The sequence below is a fragment of the Miscanthus floridulus genome, unplaced genomic scaffold (genome assembly GCF_019320115.1).
Source record: "Miscanthus floridulus cultivar M001 unplaced genomic scaffold, ASM1932011v1 os_1224, whole genome shotgun sequence".
NCBI lineage: Eukaryota > Viridiplantae > Streptophyta > Magnoliopsida > Poales > Poaceae > Miscanthus > Miscanthus floridulus.
In genome coordinates, this window is record NW_027097599.1 from 1 (window position 1) to 24,100 (window position 24,100).

At 47.8% G+C, this 24,100-nt stretch overlaps 1 protein-coding gene and 3 pseudogenes across 1 annotated transcript; all 4 read left to right on the forward strand.

Annotated features, from left to right (window-relative positions):
- Nucleotides 1-291: 291 nt before the first annotated feature.
- On the forward strand, nt 292-3,846 carry LOC136533817 (uncharacterized; annotated as a pseudogene).
- A 1,308-nt stretch (nt 3,847-5,154) lies between these two features.
- LOC136533818 (CASP-like protein 1U4) lies at nt 5,155-10,945 on the forward strand (annotated as a pseudogene).
- A 727-nt stretch (nt 10,946-11,672) lies between these two features.
- Nucleotides 11,673-12,418, forward strand: LOC136533816 (CASP-like protein 1U3). The gene has a single exon (XM_066526337.1). It carries the CDS (start codon nt 11,738-11,740, stop codon nt 12,353-12,355), a length of 618 nt encoding a protein of 205 aa, XP_066382434.1. The 5' UTR covers nt 11,673-11,737; the 3' UTR covers nt 12,356-12,418.
- Nucleotides 12,419-15,655: 3,237 nt separating this feature from the next.
- On the forward strand, nt 15,656-19,079 carry LOC136533819 (uncharacterized; annotated as a pseudogene).
- Nucleotides 19,080-24,100: the final 5,021 nt, after the last annotated feature.

A 24,100-nucleotide genomic window follows, 5' to 3' on the forward strand; every position in this document is an offset into this window, starting at 1 on the left:
CCATGTAGCATCCATCTCATTCGACCGCATAAAACTATCTAGCTAGTACTTTTTTGAGTGTGAAGTAATATAATATTCTATCTACAAATGTGTAGCTTAGCCTAACTGCTGTCAGAATCATATTAGCAATAAGTAATTTGAGATAGTAAATGCAAAATGCAAGCTCCATAATTGGAAGAACTGCTAGAGGTTGCTTCTTTATTAATTATGATTTTGTTAGGTTCAACTACTAGCTTTGCATATCCATGCGTTTAATCCGTACGTGATGTGGAGAGACGTGGTGGATTGCGAATGCTCGTTGAGTTCTGTGAACCATGGCTGGCGGTGGCAACTCCCGACGGGTCGTCGGACGCGGCCAGACTCGCCATCCGCATTGCCAACCGTGGCATCGGTGGGCGTCGGGCCGTCGGCGGCCAGGATGGCGTCCGCCTCCCAGCGCTCTTGCACCGGCTGCTCTCCGGTGACGGCCAAGCCAGGTCTCCTACACAGCGGACTACAGTCCCCTTAGGTACGCCGTACGCGCACCGGCCGTATATCCATCCATCCATTCTTCTTCCTCGCATGACGGCGCATGAGGTCATGACACCTTGTCACCATTGCTGGGAAGCTGATCATGGTACGTGGACGAAGGTGCAGTTATTCTCTAGTCGTTAACGTGATATCAGCGGCGCTGCAGGCGGCGGCGGCGTGGGTGATGGCGCGCGGCGGCAAGGTGGACGAAAGCAAGGCGACCAACAAAGTCGCTGTCGGAGCTCGTGGACACCGCCGGGTGCTGCTCTACTCGTCGTCGGCGCTGTCGTTCTCAGTGGACGACTTCGGCACCTGCGCCGGCCGCAGGGTCGCCGGTGTCTGCAAGGGCTCCGGTGAGTTCTGCCAGTGGATACGCGCGTCGGGGGCCGTCTCGTTGGCGACCGCCGTCGCTCTGGCTGACCTCCAAGTGCCTGAAGGACGTGCCGCGGCCACGGCAAGGTTCAAGGGTGATGAACACAAAGGCAAAGCACGGTTGTGGCCGCGGCTTGCCATTGCCACCATTAGCTCATCTCTGCGACCGATTCCCTTGGTCCCATAACCAGCCGTCAATCGTGTTACGACAAGTTTCTTTATTTGGAGAGTTGAATCACCTGAATTTCTAGCTAGAAGAAAACTGTTTCTGTAATTAAGTTTTGAATTGAATATTCAGAGGACTGGAAATCACCTGAATTCTTACTTTGCATTGGTTTTTGTATTAATTCTGTCTGGACTGGAAAATTCAGTTAGTTTCTTGGTACAGGTATTGTTTTCTGATTTTGTCGTAAATGTTTAACATTAATTGATACGAATTTTATTCGTGACATCATCCTGACATCAAAGCTTTTATCATGACTCTGCATTGAAAAGAGGGGCATAATGTTTTCTAGTGCAGAGTTTTCAGTTTCGGGAAATCAGCCAACATCATGGTTTTAAAACAGTGGGCTATTGAAAATATCGGCAACTTTTTTCAGCTGCTATGAAGTTATAGCGCGGCTATAGCGGCGCTATGACATTATCTTTTTTTTTTCAAAAAACATGAAAAATATCAATAATGATGGACAGAAACATGTCAAATTTGAATTCCATAAACCCCAATATGTTTCTAACGTTCCACAAGTCTAGGTAACATTATTAATATGGCATTACAAACATGATTTATGAAACTCCAGTGCTTAATTTGTCCAAAATAATAAATTGGTAGCAAATGATAATTGTACAATATGGCTTATGAGGCTTTGATATGGCCTGTTGGCAAAATCTGAAATGGCACCGCTATTTGAACGCTAAAACTATGCAATTAGCGGCGCTATAGGGCTAAATAGCGATTAAATTTGGTATAGCGGCACAAATGACAATGGAGCGTGGACTCTCTCCAAGCCGCTATAGCCTGCTATTTAAAAAACCATGGCATGCAATATTTTTATTTGTAACCAGTACCAAACATTGAAAGGTACTTATTTTGTAAATACGTGTCCTGCGTTATTTTCTAAAAGGTCACAATCAAACATATAAACAACCTCTTGGGTGTTTCCATGTGACTGCATCCCAAAGATGATTTGGGCCTTCCATTCCTTCACATTAGAGAAGTAATAACTACCAGAAAAGAAATCATGGCAAGATCCAAAGAAGTCTAGCTTGCAATATTCACTTGAAATAAATTACTTTTTATATAAAACAATCATGCAAGCGACCTGTTGATTATATTAAAAGGTAAAAGTACAGCAACACAAGGATGATTATATTAAACAGCTAATGTATCCAGAACATGATTCCTCTTCACTTCATTTATATGTACTGTAATCCACTTGACTTCGCTGAGATCTTGTGCATCAAACTCGTATCGCGTTTAGAGATTTACCAACCTGTCACGATCAAGCATGATAGGAACAGTTCAGGTAGTAACATATAATGTTAAATATGTTAAGTTGTCATGACTCATGAACCATTGCATGTTGCGGGCGTCGATGGATTACTGTCGTCATTGACCTATATAAACTTAGATTTGCCCAATTGTTGGCGCAATGTTCTCTTGCTTATTCAGGAATCAGAGGACTGATTCTAGTCCCTATACATCAAGGCTAACAGTATTTTGTTCCAATGTTAAACACATTCTACATCTTCATGCATTTTGGAACCGTTCAAATAGAAGGAAAACTTAGTGTTCAATTAAATAATCTGAATACTGAATAATAAAATCAATGTCTTGCCTCTCGGACGTCGGACAACTTGAAATGAACAGATATTTCAGAATTCCTTATCGACGCAATGTCCCTTCTTAGCTGAATTAATTAGAACAAACTCTGCAACTTAGACGACGACAAGGAAGTTTGAAGGAAAGAAGTCCATTGAATAAGACGCACGATGTAGCCACAATCTGATTATATGTGACGCAGATTTCATTCTACAAATCTCTTCAGAATACTCAAATATCGCTGTAGCAATGTGGGTCATCTGAATGTTTCCTTCGGCGTGGAGAGCACATAGTTTGGGGATTACAGGGGGATTCAGTGCTAATTGTTAACTCTGCAAGTGCCAGCACAAATTGTTTGTTTGAATTGAGCCAAGGATGGATAAATTGTTGGTTGCTTCACGCATTCATTCAGAAAGAACTTCTCCACCACTGCAAGCATCTGGATTGTGGACCCACTTTATGCAGCTTGGTTTGTGCACTGGTCTGGTACACTCATTGCCTTCTCTTCTCAACGATGGCAGACGAGGTGTACAAGGCCCTGAGCCTCCTCTTCCGCATCGCCTTGCTCGGTCTGTCGGTGGCGGCCATCGTTGTGATGGGCACCGCGAGCCAGCTGGTCATCGTCGACGGCAACCCCGAATCCTCGAGCTACTCCGTCTCCTACAGCCAGTACAACGCTCTAAGGTATCTAACAAAGAGGCTTGCACAATCACATATTCACATGCGACGTTGCCGACGTGCATTGAGATCCGTGCGGCGCGCGTACGTGCAGGTACTTCGTGGCGGCCGGCGCGATCGCAGCCGTCTGCTCGGCGGCGGCGCTGTACCTGTTCACCGTGAGTGACGACGCCGCGGTCGTCTCGGTGCCGCTGGTGCCCTTCCTCGACGCCGCCACGCAGGGCTTCCTATTCTCGGCGGCCGGTGCGGCCTTCGCGACCCGTGACGTTGTTGGCGGCACCGGCACGGCGGCTGGTTCGTGGGGAAGCAGCGCCGGAGGAGGAGGCAGCGTGTGCGACGCCGCCGGCGCGTTCTGCAGCAGGGTGACCGTCGCGGCGGCGGTCTGCGCGTTCGCGGCCGTCTCAGCCGCTGTCGCGGCACTGGCCAGGGACGCGGGGCGACGGCAGCTCGGGAAGGCGGCGTTCTGACTGGTGATAACTGATAACCGTGATCGATCGGCCGCTGCATGCGCGCCATTGCTCGCATCGTCCTTTTCACCTGGGCTGGGATGGAGGAGAGTGTCGAATCTTTGAAGAGTGAACGCGGTGGGGGTTTTAGTACTACCTTGTATATAAGTCTACGATGATTTTAATCCTACAGTTCAACGGATTCAGTTCTTTTTATTTCTATCGAACCATGGCACGAGAACTATGCGTCTCATCTTTCATCATCATGCATGGATGATGTAATAAAAGAGATGCGGGATTTTTTTTTTCTATTTTTGCCTCATTTCATTTCGTAGGAGATCACGCAGACAACCTCTCATGTGACTTTATTTTTTTATCCAAATCGGGGCTAAAGAAACCGTGGAGATAAGGCAACGACTTTACGGCGCCCGGACGTCCAGACAAACGGCACGTCTAGACGCGTGGGTATTATCCTGCACCACATCTCACAATCTGAGTCCGCATCCCATCCAGCGGCAATGCCCCCACGTCGGGATGTCGTACCCATTTCCATCCCGCGCTCCAGCAGCCCATCCCACGTCCCACGCGCATCTCTAGGCCCCACGTGGGCCCGGTCACCTGCCCCGCTTGCGGTTGGGTGCCGCGGAGGTGTCTTGCCGGCCTTAGGGGCCTGCATGGTAATCCATGGCGGCGCTTCTAGCAACAACAAGCCGCTGCGACAGGCCGCTGTCCTCCAGCCACTAGCGCCATTGTAACATGTGCTCTCCCAGGTCTCCTTTTGAAACATTCAGATGAAACTCTTGCAACATACGTCTGAAATAGATAAAACCTTTAAAACATATGTTTGAAACATGCGTGTATAACCATAGCAACATATGCAACATCGAGATCACTTTTGCAACATCCAAATGAAACACTTGCAACATGAGTCTAAAACATCTGAAACACTTGAAACATACGCTTAAAACATGCGTATAGAGACATAGCAACATATGCAACATCTAGATAAAACACTTCAAATGTACGCCTGAAAAACATGAAACACTTGAATCACAGGCTTGCCACATATGCAACATCCTAGATCTATTGGGAACATTCAGAAGAAACACGTGAAACATAAGTCTGAAACGCCTGAAACACAACATCACCGACGCCCACAACCTAGCTATCTGGTGGGGAACTTCAGTAGCCAACAAGACCGTGTTAGAGGAACGTCGAGAGCAACGGTCCAACATACACTCCCGGCGCAGCGCGCAGGCCGCTCCTTCCTGCCAACGGGCGCGCTAGATGGGGGCACAGGTGCAGGCCTCCCGTGCCTCTCGTTCTGCGATGGGCAAGCTGGATGGGGGCAAGGCGCAGAGTGCAGACCAGGGCGGGATGTGGCTAGGTGCGGCAGTGGAGAGGAAGGCGAGCGGGAGATGCGGCGGAGCAAGCGGTCGCGGAGCGCAGTCGTGGCGCTTTTTTTAAAGAAATTGCGGTGCTTGAAGAGGAGAGGATAAGAGAGCCTGTGGGCATTGTGGCCCACCAACGGGGCCGTACGAACAGACGGACGCCCTGGACAAAACATTACCGATGACTTTTATTACGGGCGTGCTGGCGTTTAACGCCGCGCATCCCCATTCACTATCTCGCCGCGCCCTCTCCTCTCTATCTTTCTTCCTCTCTCTCTCTCTCTCTCTCTCTCTCTCCTCGACGACCGACAAGCTCCTCCCCGCACCCGCGCGAGCTCCTCTCCCACCCACGTCGGTCAGGTGGATCCGGCTGATCCGGCGTCGGTCAGGCGGATCCGACGTCGGCCATGGCGGTGGATCCAATGATGGCAATGGCAGATCCGGCGAGGTAGGCCTCCGCCTCCTCTACTCCTAGATCCCCCTGAGTTAGGGTTCCGGCGAGCTCTCCCTCTCATCTTCCCCAACTCTGACAGGCTTAAGAAGGGAAGGTTTGGGGGAAGGAAGGCTAGTCACGAGGATGGTTGGAGGGTGGTTAAGGGCCCTAGCGGCAGTGGAGGTGGCTGGGCTAGGTCAGGGCGGTGGAGCTCCGACGAGGGGGGCGGGAGGTGGGAGACAGCCGCCACAGGCACGCTACGGCCTGGTCAGAGCTCTGCGGTTACGGCGGGGGCTGCAGAGCTCTGGCCAAGCCCTAGCGCGCCGTGGGCCATGGCAGGGTGGGGCGGCTGTGGGGGCGAAGGCGAGGATTGCGGCCACCAACGATGAGGATGGAGGGTGAGGTGGGTGTCGCGCACGAGGTTGAAGATGGCCTAACGCACAAATGTCATTAATTTAGCCGTGTACTAAAAATTTTCATAGGCATGGGTCACCAAATCCATAATCACAATGAAAAATTTATGTCATAACGAAAGATTGTGCTATTGTAATTTTTTCCCCTGCTCGGTGCACATGTTTAAGCTTAACAATATTGAAAAAGGTAGTATTATGCCTTATTCTTGTATGTGAATTTAGTTTGGAGCTCAGCTTTCAAATGCACGTTACTGCGTGGAAACAGGGAGGGACCGGAGCAGTTTATTTTATTTACCGTGACTACTATACGAAGCTCACCAAGGAAAATATGCAAAGTATACTGAAATCTTTTCTAAAATGTAGGTCCTCTTATGGATGGCCAAATGGGTGGTCCGTCGTGGCCAAACATTAACCCATTAAGGTATAGCCATATTTGCTCAGCATGTCGTGGCCCAACATTGACCCGTTAAGGCATAGCCATATTTGCTAGAGAAAATTTCATATTTGACACCAGAAATAATGATGCTTTTCTATTTGACACCGAAATTAAAATTCTTTCCTATATGTCCTCCACTTAAGTTTTTCCTCCCTATTTGACATTTCTGCCAGTTCTGTTAGCAACTAACATTAGTTGTCCAAGTGAGGCAATGGGAAAAGACCTTTATGCCCTTTGAGGGAAACAAATGAACTCGTAGTCTCTGGGAGTCGTGGCTGTTCGTCATTAGGGCTGGCCATCGCGGACACGCGGGTGGGCGCCGCGGCCTCGAGGCCGGCCATCGCGGACATGGGGGCGGCCAGCGCGACCAAGGCGTGCGCGAGCAGGGCCGGCGCACCGAGGACACAACACCAACTCACAGCAGGCCGCCGCGCCTGCTAGCTCCGGTGAGGCCGCGCCCATCTTGTCGCCGCGCTGGCGAGCTCTGGCCCCGGCCGCGCCGCCATGGGAGAGGCCGCCATGGCCGCGTGCCTGCGAACCCTGAACGCCGGCCGCAAGCTGTGCTCTGTTTTGCCCCAGTGTTTCTTTGCTTGATGTCATCATGACATCATACGCGTTATATGGCTGTTTTCCTTTAGAAAAATAATCTCATAAATTCATTATATATTATGAATACACGTATACGTGTCTCACACCAGCAACAAAACTGAGCCATCCATCTCGTGATCTACGACTAAGATTAAATGGATTGATATTGAACTGATATAATTATAAGTAATTATATAAGATTATGTTCATTCCTTTATTTATTTTACAAAAGAAAAAAGAAAAATATAGCAGTTCGAAATAAAAACATTCAAAAAGAAGATAGCAATGTCAACCATGGAATGTCATGACCGGTAAAAAAACTCCAGGGGTAAAACGGACTTTTCTCCTAGGACTTAACACCGTTAGCAGTCCAAACTGACGGAAATGTCAAATGGGAAAGAAAAACTCGAGTGAAGGACGGATAGGAAATAATTTCAGTTTCGGTGTCAAATAAGAAAGCAACATTATTTCTGATGTCAAATAGGAAATTTTCTCTATTTGCTAAGCATGTCGTGCCTACCCATGGGCAACGCTAACGCCCCAGGCATGGCCCACTAGGGTATTAGCTGTGCCATGCGAGCGCACTCGGCCTGACGAGCCTGGCAGGTCAGTCAGTAGACAAAAAATACCAATCGTCTCAGAATTTGAGAATCATCTCACAAAAAATACTAATCATCTTCAGCAAATCCGAGAATCTGAGAATCTTATCACAAATTTGAAGTAGGAAGGTGCATTGATATCTCTCTAACACAGGCACCACAGCAAGATCTTGCTGCTCAACGCTGACTCGGTTCGGGGGTGAATGGAGGCGGATCAGAGTCGCTCTACTCAAAGGGTTGATTCTTCCTATGGGCTGTAGTAGACAGGAGCTCTCTCGCATGAAAAATATTTTTAAAAAACATGACCTAGTCGTTAGGTGAGACTGTCCTTATCAGTGGGCTGCGAACATGTTTTTGAAAGTCCGTGCTTGGCGAGGACGACGGCAACGTCTTGGGCGTGCTTCAGCAGGACACTACCACGCGGCTCAACGTTATTGTGTACAGAGAACGTATGCCAGTGGCACGGCCATGATCATCAATCCGGCTGCCGGGTGTGCATGCACGGTCGACACATACGCTCCCGGGACCGTGCCGAGCTTTGGCCGTGCCACGGGCGAACCTTGGATTTGGCTCAATTTCTGCGCGAGCCCAATGATGAAAACTACTGTGCCATCATATGGCTCTTGATTGATATTAACAAGGGTGTATGGGGCAAGGAGTACACCATACAAATGCCATGATCATCGATCTGACGGCCGGGCGTGCATGCGCCATCGGCACGGACACTCCCTTGGAGTTCTCCAGCTTTGGCCGCGCCGCTCTGTCTAGCGCATTCAAGGTCATCTGCCTACCAAACTTTAGCGTGGTGCCAGAGCTGCTGCTATGTCGCCACGATCATGCACGGCGGCACAGAGCCGCTCACATGGAGGCAAAGCTCGGCACCGCCTTTTGCTATCAGCTGGAACCATGAAAAATGGGCAACTGTCAACGGCATTGTCTACTTCATGCCTGATGCATGTTCGGATTCGGGCTCGGGACGCATTGCTGCCTTCGACCTCAATGTATACGTAATTGTGACCACTACTATGTCATCATATGCCTCTTGATCGATTTTAGCAAAAGTGGGAAAAGGATCGGAGTATAGCATACAGATGCCCAAAACGTGGGGATTGCCTAAGCAACTGTGGGCCTTGGATGATGGCAGAGTATTATTCACTAGTAGAGAACAGACCTTTGATCCTCGGTTAAAATGGGCTGTAGTCCCGGAATTTTTTGCGACCGGGACTAGAGATACCTTTAGTCCCGGTTGGTGGCTCCAACTGGGACTAAAGGTCTCTGCCCAATGGCTACTGCGCCAGACAGAGGTGGCAGGGACCTTTAGTCCCGGTTGGAGCCACCAACCGGGACTAAAGGTATACTTTTACTCCCGGTTGGTGGCTCTAACCGGGAGTAAAGGTCTACTCCCGGGCCGTGGCTGCGCCCGGGGTTGGAAAGTTACCTTTAGTCCCGGTTGGAGCCACCAACCGGGACTAAAGGTCCCCCTTTATATCCTGGTCGTCTGCTTCCTCCCCGAGCCCGAGCTCAGCACATTTTGAAGCTCACTGCAGTAGTGTTCTTGCTTCGTCCCTTCCTCCATTGTTCCTCCATCCATTCTTCGATTCCTCCGTCGATTTCTTCGATTTCTCCGTCGATTCTTCGGTTGTAAAGGTTACCAATCTCATACTCTCATTTTTCACCATTGTCTTATCTCATTTTATTCACTATATATATATATATGGTTATTTATTGTGGTTTTTTTCATTTATAAGCAATTTGAGCTCAAAATCACTTCAAGCTTGCATATTTACATGAAAGAAGGTTAAAGTAGCTAGTTGAACTTGCGGACCGTGTTCATCTCGGCGACCATGTTCTCTGCCGAGCGGTAACGGACGTCAAGGAGGAGATTTGATTCTACGAGGGAGAGCGGCAACAGTCATGGAAGACCGTGTTCCCTTCCTCGTAGAATCGGAGCTCGTCCGTGGCAAGTACGGTGCCGTCCGGTGGAGAAATGCTCGCCGAGATGATCACGTAAGCAAGTTCAACTAGTACGGATGGTTATTTATTCATATGTCCCGATATCGTCGCAGTAGTCTGTCAATCACCGTACTTTTTATTTTAACTTTTTATGAAATGAAAAACTTAGAAAATAGTTAGAAAATTATAGAAAATCCGTACTAGTTGAGCTTGCGGACCGTGTTCAGCTCGGCGAGCATGTTCTCTGTCGAGCGGTAATGGACATCAAGGAGGAGCTTTGATTCTACGAGGGAGAGCGACAACGGTCGTGGATGACCGTGTTCCCTTCCTCGTAGAATCGGAGCTCTTCCTTGACCAAGTACGGTGCCGTCCGGTGGAGAAATGCTCGCCGAGATGATCACGTAAGCAAGTTCAACTAGTACGGATGATTATTTATTCACATGTCCCGATATCATCGCAGTAGTCTGTCAATCACCGTACAGCGACTTCCATGCCTTCGTGTACGTACACCAGACCGGAGAACTCAAAATCCATTGCCGCAAGTACCTGCACAACATTTGTACATTTGCGGCTGTGATGCAGGTACCTGGTGGCGGCGACCGCCATTGCCACGCTGCTAGAGGCAGTAGCCCTGTTCCTCAGCTCGAGGAAGAAGGGCAGGAGAAAGACAGCCTGGAGGGTGCTCATGCTGCTCCTCGGTGCCGTCGTGCCAGCGCTGCTCTACAAGTCCGCCGGCGCGCGTTCGCCGTCAGTTGGGACGTCTCCTACTACTTGGAGCCCAGTGGGCGGCGCTTCAGCGTCTGCCACAGCAGCGTCGGCGGCGGCCGCTTCTGCGAGCAGGTGCACGTGTCCATGTGGCTCTCGCTCGGCGCTGCCTTGGCCGTGTCCATTGCTGAGTTCCTGACCACATTGCGATGGTGCCATGGCTGTGGGTTGGGTTCGGACTCTGGCTCTGACTCAGACTCGGACTCGGATTCGGAGTCCGTCTGTGGGCATGGGTGCTAGGGATGAAAACGGTACGGATATTTTCCAACCGTATTCAAAACCGAATCCGTTTAGAAGGGTTGAGATCTGTCCGTATCCGAGTCCGGATATCCAACATCCGATACCGTATCCGTATCCGAATACTCAAATCGCATATTTATGATGTCGATATCCAATCGTATCATATCCGACATAGTTGACACTATTCGTATTCGAATCCGAATCTGAATCCGGATAGAAATATGAAAACAAATTTAATATCGGTGATATCCATCCGTATCCGATCCGTTTTCATCCCTAATGGGTGCCATTGCAAGCATTAGGATGTGCCATCTTTTTTGCTTTTGAATTTGTTGGTAAATCAATAATTGTAAATCAATGGCTTGTTTACCCTTTGTGATTGTTTGGCCACAAGTCGTCATGTAGCTTTTTTTTTTGGTTAAAAATAAAAAAAAAGCATGCAACTGTGCTAAGTGTAGTGCAAGAAAGGAAAAGGATTCAAAGTGGACTGGACCAAACAGAGGGGGGTTAATTGATCCGTTGGCCTGTCAGTTCCCAAAGCATGTTGGGCCGTCACTTTGAGTTGCAAAGCAAGTGCTGGGCCGTCAGTTTGACTCATGAATGCATAATTCTGAGCAGAGATGTTAACAATTATATACTACTACTATGAATTAACCATGGAACCTAATCATTGCTAATACCCTAATACTCTACGCAAATTTCTTGGCTTGCCAAGCAAACTAAGCGATTTAGCGAGTAAACTAGTGGCGAACCGCCGTCGATATAATATGCAAGTATGTAACAACCAGTAGAATCAAGTGAGATTAGATGCTAAATCCACTAATTAGTCATTACCAAGAAGGCAAGAAAGCAAAACGGAGGTGAGCTCGTGCTAACGAACGTTAGTTGAGCGTGCAAACATGCCGCCTACAATCACTCCCGTTGACCTTCTCTTCATCATCCACTTGTTAGTTGTCACCAAATGCTCATATATGTATATATAGTACATCTACGCGACAGCTCAAGCTAGCTAAGGCTCAACAAGCTCAAAGTCAACAATCGAGCTTCTAACAAGCTAGCTTGCTCATCCATCTATCGATCGGCGCACGTCAACCATGTACGACGAGGAGAAGAAGGAATCCAAGTGTGCGACGGCGGTGAGCATCGCCGGCCGCATCGCGGGCATGGGCCTGACGGTGGCGGCGGCGGTGCTGATGGCCACGGCGAGCCAGTGCACCGTGTACGCGGCTTATGGCGCGCGGCCGCGGACTGTCACCTACAGCGACTTCCCGCCCTTCGTCTACCTGGTGGGCGCCGCCTCCATTGCGGCGTTCCTAGAGGCCATCGCCATCTTCCTCGTCGTGTGGAAGAAGGGCAAGGACAAGACGGCCAAGGTGCTCATGCCGTTGCTGGGCGTCGCCGTGCCCGCGCTGCTCTACTCGGCGACCGGGGCCGCGTTCGCGGCGGTGTCCGACATGTCCTACTGCTCCGCCAACGGCAGGCGCGTCAGCGTCTGCGCCGGGAGCGCCGCCGCCGGCGGTATCGGCGGCAGCAACTTCTGCAGCCAGGTGCATATCTCCGTCTACCTCTCGCTGGCCGCGGCCGTCGCCGTGTCCGTCGCCGAGGTGGTCAGGGGCGTCGGAGGCTCGGCGTCCTGTGGAGATTCGGACTCGGACTCCAGCTCCAGCTCTGAGTCCGGCGCTTGTGGCCATGGGTGCCATCACAAGCATTAGGTTTTGCGTTTTGGACCATGGTGTGGCTTCATTTCATCTTCTGAATTCATTTCCATTGGTGGGCCTTCTGTATTGTATACGTACCAACAGTATCATGGATAAAAATGCTATTGGAATATGCATTGTGATAGATGTCATCTTGGACTCCTTTTATAGTTTTTTAACGAAATTTTGCGTGCAGAAGTAGCTCTGGCAATTATCATTCCCTCAGTTATTTACTCCGGTCACAAATAAGCAATATGTATGGCCTATGTACACTTTCTTGGTAATAATGTTATAAAGCATCGCGAAAACAATACTATTTGTCAATAAAAATCAACACATTTACAAATTTCCAAAATTAATTAATACCGTGATATGCAGTCCTCTTATGAATATTCAAAGTAAAAGTTATCCAAATTGAACAAACAGAAAGTACCTTATAATGGAATGTAAACCACAAAATAAGTGATGTGTACTTGGCCTCTAGAATATAATCTTGACTACTACCTCGATTTTATAGTTTATAAAACATTGCAAAACCCTAGTCACGGAACTATTCCACAAAAATTCATTAATTTTCGAATATCAAAATGAAGAAATATAAAATAATTTGTGAAACAAAGTTTTTATTTATAATTATTCATAAAACACAATATGGCGTACTTGTGACTATACGGAATCCCTGGCCAAAGGTCAAAAGTAATATATAATATACACTGAAAATACACCCTCACCGACTGTTAGTGAGACATGGAAACGAAAATAAGCTGTGTAAAGACTCAATAAACTAATGGTGTGTTTGGTTTCTGAAGTCGCCCCATGCTTCATGAGGTGATATATATCATAAGTTCATCTATGAGTTTTGACTGAATCAACCTAATCCCCGTGCATATACTAATTATTAGCTTATGAGGAATGAGGTGATGATGAATCAACTCATTGGTTCCACAAACCAAATAAAAAAGTGGCGGGAGAGAAAAATATGGACCACCTCATTTTTCAAACCACACACCATAAGTAGTTGGAGCTAGGCGACGTGTCATGACAAGAAATAGGCATATAATTCAAACCTAGATGTACACACTCAAGCCACCTGCATACTTAGGCTCAGTTCCTTGAATGACTAAATGACTCACTAGATGTTGAAATGAAGAGAATTTTTGTGGTTATGACGATATCAAATAGGGCAAAATTACTATGCATCTTATCTGTAGTTGAATGAACGTCTCTCTAGATGGCTAAACCAAATATCGATGTTGAAAGCTAAAAACTATTATATGACCTACGCCTTCAACTGTTCATTGTCTTCCAAGTGCAATTCTTTGCTACAAGGAGCGAGAACATATTGCTTTCATCCATCAAGCTTAAAGATTTTGCAGAAATGAACGAAAATGAGACCTCATCAGTGGTAGAAAAAACAAAATGCTTCCAAACTTTGCTGATGGAGGACATTGACCCGTGTAGCGCAAGTTTGGAGAAATTAAATGTTGTATGACAAGTAATTTTTACATCCAATTGTTAAGAAAACAGTACTTGCGTTGCGCAACATGTTACTTTAGTCTGTATTTGGACGACGTTGGTGCCTACTGAACAACAAGTACAGCTTTGTATAAATAAAGGTCTCAACAAACTTCTGTTAGAGGTCAAGTCACACACACAACTCACATAGTCAACACCGGTGCACAAGGTTGGATATATAATCGGGACTCTATGCACCACTTCTGAACATTCTCTGTGTGCAGTACTCATTCGGTAAGCACATGGAAACTAGCTACCAGTTTTGTAGAAAAATAAATAAATGATAATCTGGCTTCAATGCTTAAATATATGTGTTTTTTACATTCAATAATCTATGATCCTAGTTACATTTTAAGTACACAAGGAGAGAAAATTTTGTTACTACTGGATCACAAAACAAACATTTATGAGTTCTAGTGCCAGATGTCAGATAAAACATGACTGAATTAAGAAGTCCTTGAGTTCAAACGACGTCAACAGTTGAGAGCCAAAATTTTCTTTCCATTATCAATATTTTTAAATATATCGGTTGTCACTGATAAATGGAAATAACAGAAATAAGTATCAGAAATCTATTGGTGATATATACAAGAAAATTTCAGCCAAAATTTATATTGAGGATAAAGCGTTGGCGTGCCGCTGGGAGAGAGAAAACAGCAGTAGCTTGGAAAGGAAGAGGAGGGGTGAAAATAGGATCGTTTTTTAGGCTTAGGTTACTGTGGGACTTTTATCCACTCGTCCTGGGCTGGCGCGCGTTCGTGGGTCCAAATCCTGGCAGATCAAATTCAAGTTCATGAACTTTTTTTAACGATACACACTAAATATCAGCCCGTACCGATAATACAGAAATTTCATTTTTGTACCAGTGATATTTAAATTTAAAGCGTGTTCCAAACAAACCATGTTTTTTGGGGGTAACTTTTTCAAAATGACATATTTTGCAGTTTGTATTCAATTTTTAGAAGTTTAAATAGTTAGGATAGAAGTTTAGGTGATTAATTTGAGTTAATTATAATTATGCTTCGATATATCCAGCAATAGGACGAATTGTCAGACTCAAAACTCATTTGCTGAAGAAATAATATAAGTTCTTATATGTCGTCAAATGGAAAATACAAAACGAATAATGTTTGCAAGTAGCAGTGGAAATGGTTATTAACAAGATGGTTAATGATTGATGTGCCTGGAAACCAAAAGGCGCCACCATGCTGATCGATATGACTGGCATGTATATACCGAGTCCAAGTCAATGATCGACTACGCACCTTATCAACTCCCCATCATTTGTGCAAATTGCGTTTCTATAATATTCAAGTTTGATTTGCTCATGCGTGAGAGTGGTAGTTAACCACGTCATCGCAATGATATGGATCTCACATTTTGGATTACCATGTAGCATCCATCTCATTCGACCGCATAAAACTATCTAGCTAGTACTTTTTTGAGTGTGAAGTAATATATATTCTATCTACAAATGTGTAGCTTAGCCTAACTGCTGTCAGAATCATATTAGCAATAAGTAATTTGAGATAGTAAATGCAAAATGCAAGCTCCATAATTGGAAGAACTGCTAGAGGTTGCTTCTTTATTAATTATGATTTTGTTAGGTTCAACTACTAGCTTTGCATATCCATGCGTTTAATCCGTACGTGATGTGAGAGACGTGGTGGATGCGAATGCTCGTTGAGTTCTGTGAACCATGGCTGGCGGTGGCAACTCCGACGGGTCGTCGGACGCGGCCAGACTCGCCATCCGCATTGCCACCGTGGCATCGGTGGCGTCGGGCCGTCGGCGGCCAGGATGGCGTCCGCCTCCCAGCGCTCTTGCACCGGCTGCTCTCCGGTGACGGCAAGCCAGGTCTCCTACAGCGACTACAGTCCCCTTAGGTACGCCGTACGCGCACCGGCCGTATATCCATCCATCCATTCTTCTTCCTCGCATGACGGCGCATGAGGTCATGACACCTTGTCACCATTGCTGGGAAGCTGATGATGGTACGTGGACGAAGGTGCAGTTATTCTCTAGTCGTTAACGTGATATCAGCGGCGCTGCAGGCGGCGGCGGCGTGGGTGATGGCGCGCGGCGGCAAGGTGGACGAAAGCAAGGCGACCAACAAGTCGCTGTCGGAGCTCGTGGACACCGCCGGGTGCTGCTCTACTCGTCGTCGGCGCTGTCGTTCTCAGTGGACGACTTCGGCACCTGCGCCGGCCGCAGGGTCGCCGGTGTCTGCAAGGGCTCCGGTGAGTTCTGCCAGTGGATACGCGCGTCGGGGGCCGTCTCGTTGGCGACCGCCGTCGCTCTGGCTGACCTCCAAGTGCCTGAAGGACGTGCCGGCGGCCACGGCAAGGTTCAAGGGTGATGAACACAAGGCAAAGCACGGTTGTGGCCGCGGCTGCCATTGCCACCATTAGCTCATCTCTGCGACCGATTCCCTTGGTCCCATAACCAGCCGTCAATCGTGTTACGACAAGTTCTTTATTTGGAGAGTTGAATCACCTGAATTTCTAGCTAGAAGAAACTGTTTCTGTAATTAAGTTTTGAATTGAAATATTCAGAGGACTGGAAATCACCTGAATTCTTACTTTGCATTGGTTTTTGTATTAATTCTGTCTGGACTGGAAATTCAGTTAGTTCTTGGTACAGGTATTGTTTTCTGATTTTGTCGTAAATGTTTAACATTAATTGATACGAATTTTATTCGTGACATCATCCTGACATCAAAGCTTTTATCATGATCTGCATTGAAAAGAGGGGCATAATGTTTTCTAGTGCAGAGTTTCAGTTTCGGAAATCAGCCAACATCATGGTTTTAAACAGTGGGCTATTGAAAATATCGGCAACTTTTTTCAGCTGCTATGAAGTTATAGCGCGGCTATAGCGGCGCTATGACATTTATCTTTTTTTTTTCAAAAAAACATGAAAAATATCAATAATTGATGGACAGAAACATGTCAAATTTGAAATTCCATAAACCCAAATATGTTTCTAACGTTCCACAAGTCTAGGTAACATTATTAATATGGCATTACAACATGATTTATGAAACTCCAGTGCTTAATTGTCCAAAATAATAAATTGGTAGCAAATGATAATTGTACAATATGGCTTATGAGGCTTTGATATGGCCTGTTGGCAAAATCTGAAATGGCACCGCTATTTGAACGCTAAAACTATGCAATTAGCGGCGCTATAGGGCTAAATAGCGATTAAATTTGGTATAGCGGCACAAATGACAATGGAGCGTGGACTCTCTCCAGCCGCTATAGCCTGCTATTTAAAAACCATGGCATGCATATTTTTATTTTGTAACCAGTACCAAACATTGAAAGGTACTTATTTTGTAAATACGTGTCCTGCGTTTATTTTCTAAAAGGTCACAATCAAACATATAAACAACCTCTTGGGTGTTTCCATGTGACTGCATCCCAAAGATGATTTGGGCCTTCCATTCCTTCACATTAGAGAAGTAATAACTACCAGAAAAGAAATCATGGCAAGATCCAAAGAAGTCTAGCTTGCAATATTCACTTGAAATAAATTACTTTTTATATAAAACAAATCATGCAAGCGACCTGTTGATTATATTAAAAGGTAAAAGTACAGCAACACAAGGATGATTATATTAAACAGCTAAATGTATCCAGAACATGATTCCTCTTCACTTCATTTATATGTACTGTAATCCACTTGACTTCGCTGAGATCTTGTGCATCAAACTCGTATCGCGTTTAGAGATTTACCAACCTGTCACGATCAAGCATGATAGGAACAGTTCAGGTAGTAACATATAATGTTAAATATGTTAAGTTGTCATGACTCATGAACCATTGCATGTTGCGGGCGTCGATGGATTACTGTCGTCATTGACCTATATAAACTTAGATTTGCCCAATTGTTGGCGCAATGTTCTCTTGCTTATTCAGGAATCAGAGGACTGATTCTAGTCCCTATACATCAAGGCTAACAGTATTTTGTTCCAATGTTAAACACATTCTACATCTTCATGCATTTTGGAACCGTTCAAATAGAAGGAAAACTTAGTGTTCAATTAAATAATCTGAATACTGAATAATAAAATCAATGTCTTGCCTCTCGGACGTCGGACAACTTGAAATGAACAGATATTTCAGAATTCCTTATCGACGCAATGTCCCTTCTTAGCTGAATTAATTAGAACAAACTCTGCAACTTAGACGACGACAAGGAAGTTTGAAGGAAAGAAGTCCATTGAATAAGACGCACGATGTAGCCACAATCTGATTATATGTGACGCAGATTTCATTCTACAAATCTCTTCAGAATACTCAAATATCGCTGTAGCAATGTGGGTCATCTGAATGTTTCCTTCGGCGTGGAGAGCACATAGTTTGGGGATTACAGGGGGATTCAGTGCTAATTGTTAACTCTGCAAGTGCCAGCACAAATTGTTTGTTTGAATTGAGCCAAGGATGGATAAATTGTTGGTTGCTTCACGCATTCATTCAGAAAGAACTTCTCCACCACTGCAAGCATCTGGATTGTGGACCCACTTTATGCAGCTTGGTTTGTGCACTGGTCTGGTACACTCATTGCCTTCTCTTCTCAACGATGGCAGACGAGGTGTACAAGGCCCTGAGCCTCCTCTTCCGCATCGCCTTGCTCGGTCTGTCGGTGGCGGCCATCGTTGTGATGGGCACCGCGAGCCAGCTGGTCATCGTCGACGGCAACCCCGAATCCTCGAGCTACTCCGTCTCCTACAGCCAGTACAACGCTCTAAGGTATCTAACAAAGAGGCTTGCACAATCACATATTCACATGCGACGTTGCCGACGTGCATTGAGATCCGTGCGGCGCGCGTACGTGCAGGTACTTCGTGGCGGCCGGCGCGATCGCAGCCGTCTGCTCGGCGGCGGCGCTGTACCTGTTCACCGTGAGTGACGACGCCGCGGTCGTCTCGGTGCCGCTGGTGCCCTTCCTCGACGCCGCCACGCAGGGCTTCCTATTCTCGGCGGCCGGTGCGGCCTTCGCGACCCGTGACGTTGTTGGCGGCACCGGCACGGCGGCTGGTTCGTGGGGAAGCAGCGCCGGAGGAGGAGGCAGCGTGTGCGACGCCGCCGGCGCGTTCTGCAGCAGGGTGACCGTCGCGGCGGCGGTCTGCGCGTTCGCGGCCGTCTCAGCCGCTGTCGCGGCACTGGCCAGGGACGCGGGCGACGGCAGCTCGGGAAGGCGGCGTTCTGACTGGTGATAACTGATAACCGTGATCGATCGGCCGCTGCATGCGCGCCATTGCTCGCATCGTCCTTTTCACCTGGGCTGGGATGGAGGAGAGTGTCGAATCTTTGAAGAGTGAACGCGGTGGGGGTTTTAGTACTACCTTGTATATAAGTCTACGATGATTTTAATCCTACAGTTCAACGGATTCAGTTCTTTTTATTTCTATCGAACCATGGCACGAGAACTATGCGTCTCATCTTTCATCATCATGCATGGATGATGTAATAAAAAGAGATGCGGGATTTTTTTTTTCTATTTTTGCCTCATTTCATTTCGTAGGAGATCACGCAGACAACCTCTCATGTGACTTTATTTTTTTTATCCAAATCGGGGCTAAAGAAACCGTGGAGATAAGGCAACGACTTTACGGCGCCCGGACGTCCAGACAAACGGCACGTCTAGACGCGTGGGTATTATCCTGCACCACATCTCACAATCTGAGTCCGCATCCCATCCAGCGGCAATGCCCCCACGTCGGGATGTCGTACCCATTTCCATCCCGCGCTCCAGCAGCCCATCCCACGTCCCACGCGCATCTCTAGGCCCCACGTGGGCCCGGTCACCTGCCCCGCTTGCGGTTGGGTGCCGCGGAGGTGTCTGCCGGCCTTAGGGGCCTGCATGGTAATCCATGGCGGCGCTTCTAGCAACAACAAGCCGCTGCGACAGGCCGCTGTCCTCCAGCCACTAGCGCCATTGTAACATGTGCTCTCCCAGGTCTCCTTTTGAAACATTCAGATGAAACTCTTGCAACATACGTCTGAAATAGATAAAACCTTTAAAACATATGTTTGAAACATGCGTGTATAACCATAGCAACATATGCAACATCGAGATCACTTTTGCAACATCCAAATGAAACACTTGCAACATGAGTCTAAAACATCTGAAACACTTGAAACATACGCTTAAAACATGCGTATAGAGACATAGCAACATATGCAACATCTAGATAAAACACTTCAAATGTACGCCTGAAAAACATGAAACACTTGAATCACAGGCTTGCCACATATGCAACATCCTAGATCTATTGGGAACATTCAGAAGAAACACGTGAAACATAAGTCTGAAACGCCTGAAACACAACATCACCGACGCCCACAACCTAGCTATCTGGTGGGGAACTTCAGTAGCCAACAAGACCGTGTTAGAGGAACGTCGAGAGCAACGGTCCAACATACACTCCCGGCGCAGCGCGCAGGCCGCTCCTTCCTGCCAACGGGCGCGCTAGATGGGGGCACAGGTGCAGGCCTCCCGTGCCTCTCGTTCTGCGATGGGCAAGCTGGATGGGGGCAAGGCGCAGAGTGCAGACCAGGGCGGGATGTGGCTAGGTGCGGCAGTGGAGAGGAAGGCGAGCGGGAGATGCGGCGGAGCAAGCGGTCGCGGAGCGCAGTCGTGGCGCTTTTTTTAAAGAAATTGCGGTGCTTGAAGAGGAGAGGATAAGAGAGCCTGTGGGCATTGTGGCCCACCAACGGGGCCGTACGAACAGACGGACGCCCTGGACAAAACATTACCGATGACTTTTATTACGGGCGTGCTGGCGTTTAACGCCGCGCATCCCCATTCACTATCTCGCCGCGCCCTCTCCTCTCTATCTTTCTTCCTCTCTCTCTCTCTCTCTCTCTCTCTCTCCTCGACGACCGACAAGCTCCTCCCCGCACCCGCGCGAGCTCCTCTCCCACCCACGTCGGTCAGGTGGATCCGGCTGATCCGGCGTCGGTCAGGCGGATCCGACGTCGGCCATGGCGGTGGATCCAATGATGGCAATGGCAGATCCGGCGAGGTAGGCCTCCGCCTCCTCTACTCCTAGATCCCCCTGAGTTAGGGTTCCGGCGAGCTCTCCCTCTCATCTTCCCCAACTCTGACAGGCTTAAGAAGGGAAGGTTTGGGGGAAGGAAGGCTAGTCACGAGGATGGTTGGAGGGTGGTTAAGGGCCCTAGCGGCAGTGGAGGTGGCTGGGCTAGGTCAGGGCGGTGGAGCTCCGACGAGGGGGGCGGGAGGTGGGAGACAGCCGCCACAGGCACGCTACGGCCTGGTCAGAGCTCTGCGGTTACGGCGGGGGCTGCAGAGCTCTGGCCAAGCCCTAGCGCGCCGTGGGCCATGGCAGGGTGGGGCGGCTGTGGGGGGCGAAGGCGAGGATTGCGGCCACCAACGATGAGGATGGAGGGTGAGGTGGGTGTCGCGCACGAGGTTGAAGATGGCCTAACGCACAAATGTCATTAATTTAGCCGTGTACTAAAAATTTTCATAGGCATGGGTCACCAAATCCATAATCACAATGAAAAATTTATGTCATAAACGAAAGATTGTGCTATTGTAATTTTTTCCCCTGCTCGGTGCACATGTTTAAGCTTAACAATATTGAAAAAGGTAGTATTATGCCTTATTCTTGTATGTGAATTTAGTTTGGAGCTCAGCTTTCAAATGCACGTTACTGCGTGGAAACAGGGAGGGACCGGAGCAGTTTATTTTATTTACCGTGACTACTATACGAAGCTCACCAAGGAAAATATGCAAAGTATACTGAAATCCTTTTCTAAAATGTAGGTCCTCTTATGGATGGCCAAATGGGTGGTCCGTCGTGGCCAAACATTAACCCATTAAGGTATAGCCATATTTGCTCAGCATGTCGTGGCCCAACATTGACCCGTTAAGGCATAGCCATATTTGCTAGAGAAAATTTCATATTTGACACCAGAAATAATGATGCTTTTCTATTTGACACCGAAATTAAAATTCTTTCCTATATGTCCTCCACTTAAGTTTTCCTCCCTATTTGACATTTCTGCCAGTTTCTGTTAGCAACTAACATTAGTTGTCCAAGTGAGGCAATGGGAAAAGACCTTTATGCCCTTTGAGGGAAACAAATGAACTCGTAGTCTCTGGGAGTCGTGGCTGTTCGTCATTAGGGCTGGCCATCGCGGACACGCGGGTGGGCGCCGCGGCCTCGAGGCCGGCCATCGCGGACATGGGGGCGGCCAGCCGCGACCAAGGCGTGCGCGAGCAGGGCCGGCGCACCGAGGACACAACACCAACTCACAGCAGGCCGCCGCGCCTGCTAGCTCCGGTGAGGCCGCGCCCATCTTGTCGCCGCGCTGGCGAGCTCTGGCCCCGGCCGCGCCGCCATGGGAGAGGCCGCCATGGCCGCGTGCCTGCGAACCCTGAACGCCGGCCGCAAGCTGTGCTCTGTTTTGCCCCAGTGTTTCTTTGCTTGATGTCATCATGACATCATACGCGTTATATGGCTGTTTTCCTTTAGAAAAATAATCTCATAAATTCATTATATATTATGAATACACGTATACGTGTCTCACACCAGCAACAAAACTGAGCCATCCATCTCGTGATCTACGACTAAGATTAAATGGATTGATATTGAACTGATATAATTATAAGTAATTATATAAGATTATGTTCATTCCTTTATTTATTTTACAAAAGAAAAAAGAAAAATATAGCAGTTCGAAATAAAAACATTCAAAAAGAAGATAGCAATGTCAACCATGGAATGTCATGACCGGTAAAAAAACTCCAGGGGTAAAACGGACTTTTCTCCTAGGACTTAACACCGTTAGCAGTCCAAACTGACGGAAATGTCAAATGGGAAAGAAAAACTCGAGTGAAGGACGGATAGGAAATAATTTCAGTTTCGGTGTCAAATAAGAAAGCAACATTATTTCTGATGTCAAATAGGAAATTTTCTCTATTTGCTAAGCATGTCGTGCCTACCCATGGGCAACGCTAACGCCCCAGGCATGGCCCACTAGGGTATTAGCTGTGCCATGCGAGCGCACTCGGCCTGACGAGCCTGGCAGGTCAGTCAGTAGACAAAAAATACCAATCGTCTCAGAATTTGAGAATCATCTCACAAAAAATACTAATCATCTTCAGCAAATCCGAGAATCTGAGAATCTTATCACAAATTTGAAGTAGGAAGGTGCATTGATATCTCTCTAACACAGGCACCACAGCAAGATCTTGCTGCTCAACGCTGACTCGGTTCGGGGGTGAATGGAGGCGGATCAGAGTCGCTCTACTCAAAGGGTTGATTCTTCCTATGGCTGTAGTAGACAGGAGCTCTCTCGCATGAAAAATATTTTTAAAAACATGACCTAGTCGTTAGGTGAGACTGTCCTTATCAGTGGGCCTGCGAACATGTTTTTGAAAGTCCGTGCTTGGCGAGGACGACGGCAACGTCTTGGGCGTGCTTCAGCAGGACACTACCACGCGGCTCAACGTTATTGTGTACAGAGAACGTATGCCAGTGGCACGGCCATGATCATCAATCCGGCTGCCGGGTGTGCATGCACGGTCGACACATACGCTCCCGGGACCGTGCCGAGCTTTGGCCGTGCCACGGGCGAACCTTGGATTTGGCTCAATTTCTGCGCGAGCCCAATGATGAAAACTACTGTGCCATCATATGGCTCTTGATTGATATTAACAAGGGTGTATGGGGCAAGGAGTACACCATACAAATGCCATGATCATCGATCTGACGGCCGGGCGTGCATGCGCCATCGGCACGGACACTCCCTTGGAGTTCTCCAGCTTTGGCCGCGCCGCTCTGTCTAGCGCATTCAAGGTCATCTGCCTACCAAACTTTAGCGTGGTGCCAGAGCTGCTGCTATGTCGCCACGATCATGCACGGCGGCACAGAGCCGCTCACATGGAGGCAAAGCTCGGCACCGCCTTTTGCTATCAGCTGGAACCATGAAAAATGGGCAACTGTCAACGGCATTGTCTACTTCATGCCTGATGCATGTTCGGATTCGGGCTCGGGACGCATTGCTGCCTTCGACCTCAATGTATACGTAATTGTGACCACTACTATGTCATCATATGCCTCTTGATCGATTTTAGCAAAAGTGGGAAAAGGATCGGAGTATAGCATACAGATGCCCAAAACGTGGGGATTGCCTAAGCAACTGTGGGCCTTGGATGATGGCAGAGTATTATTCACTAGTAGAGAACAGACCTTTGATCCTCGTT

What these genes read in the sequence shown, in the direction of transcription:
- LOC136533816 (XM_066526337.1), top strand. Translation starts at nt 11,738, where the DNA reads ATGTACGACGAGGAGAAGAAGGAATCCAAGTGTGCGACGGCGGTGAGC.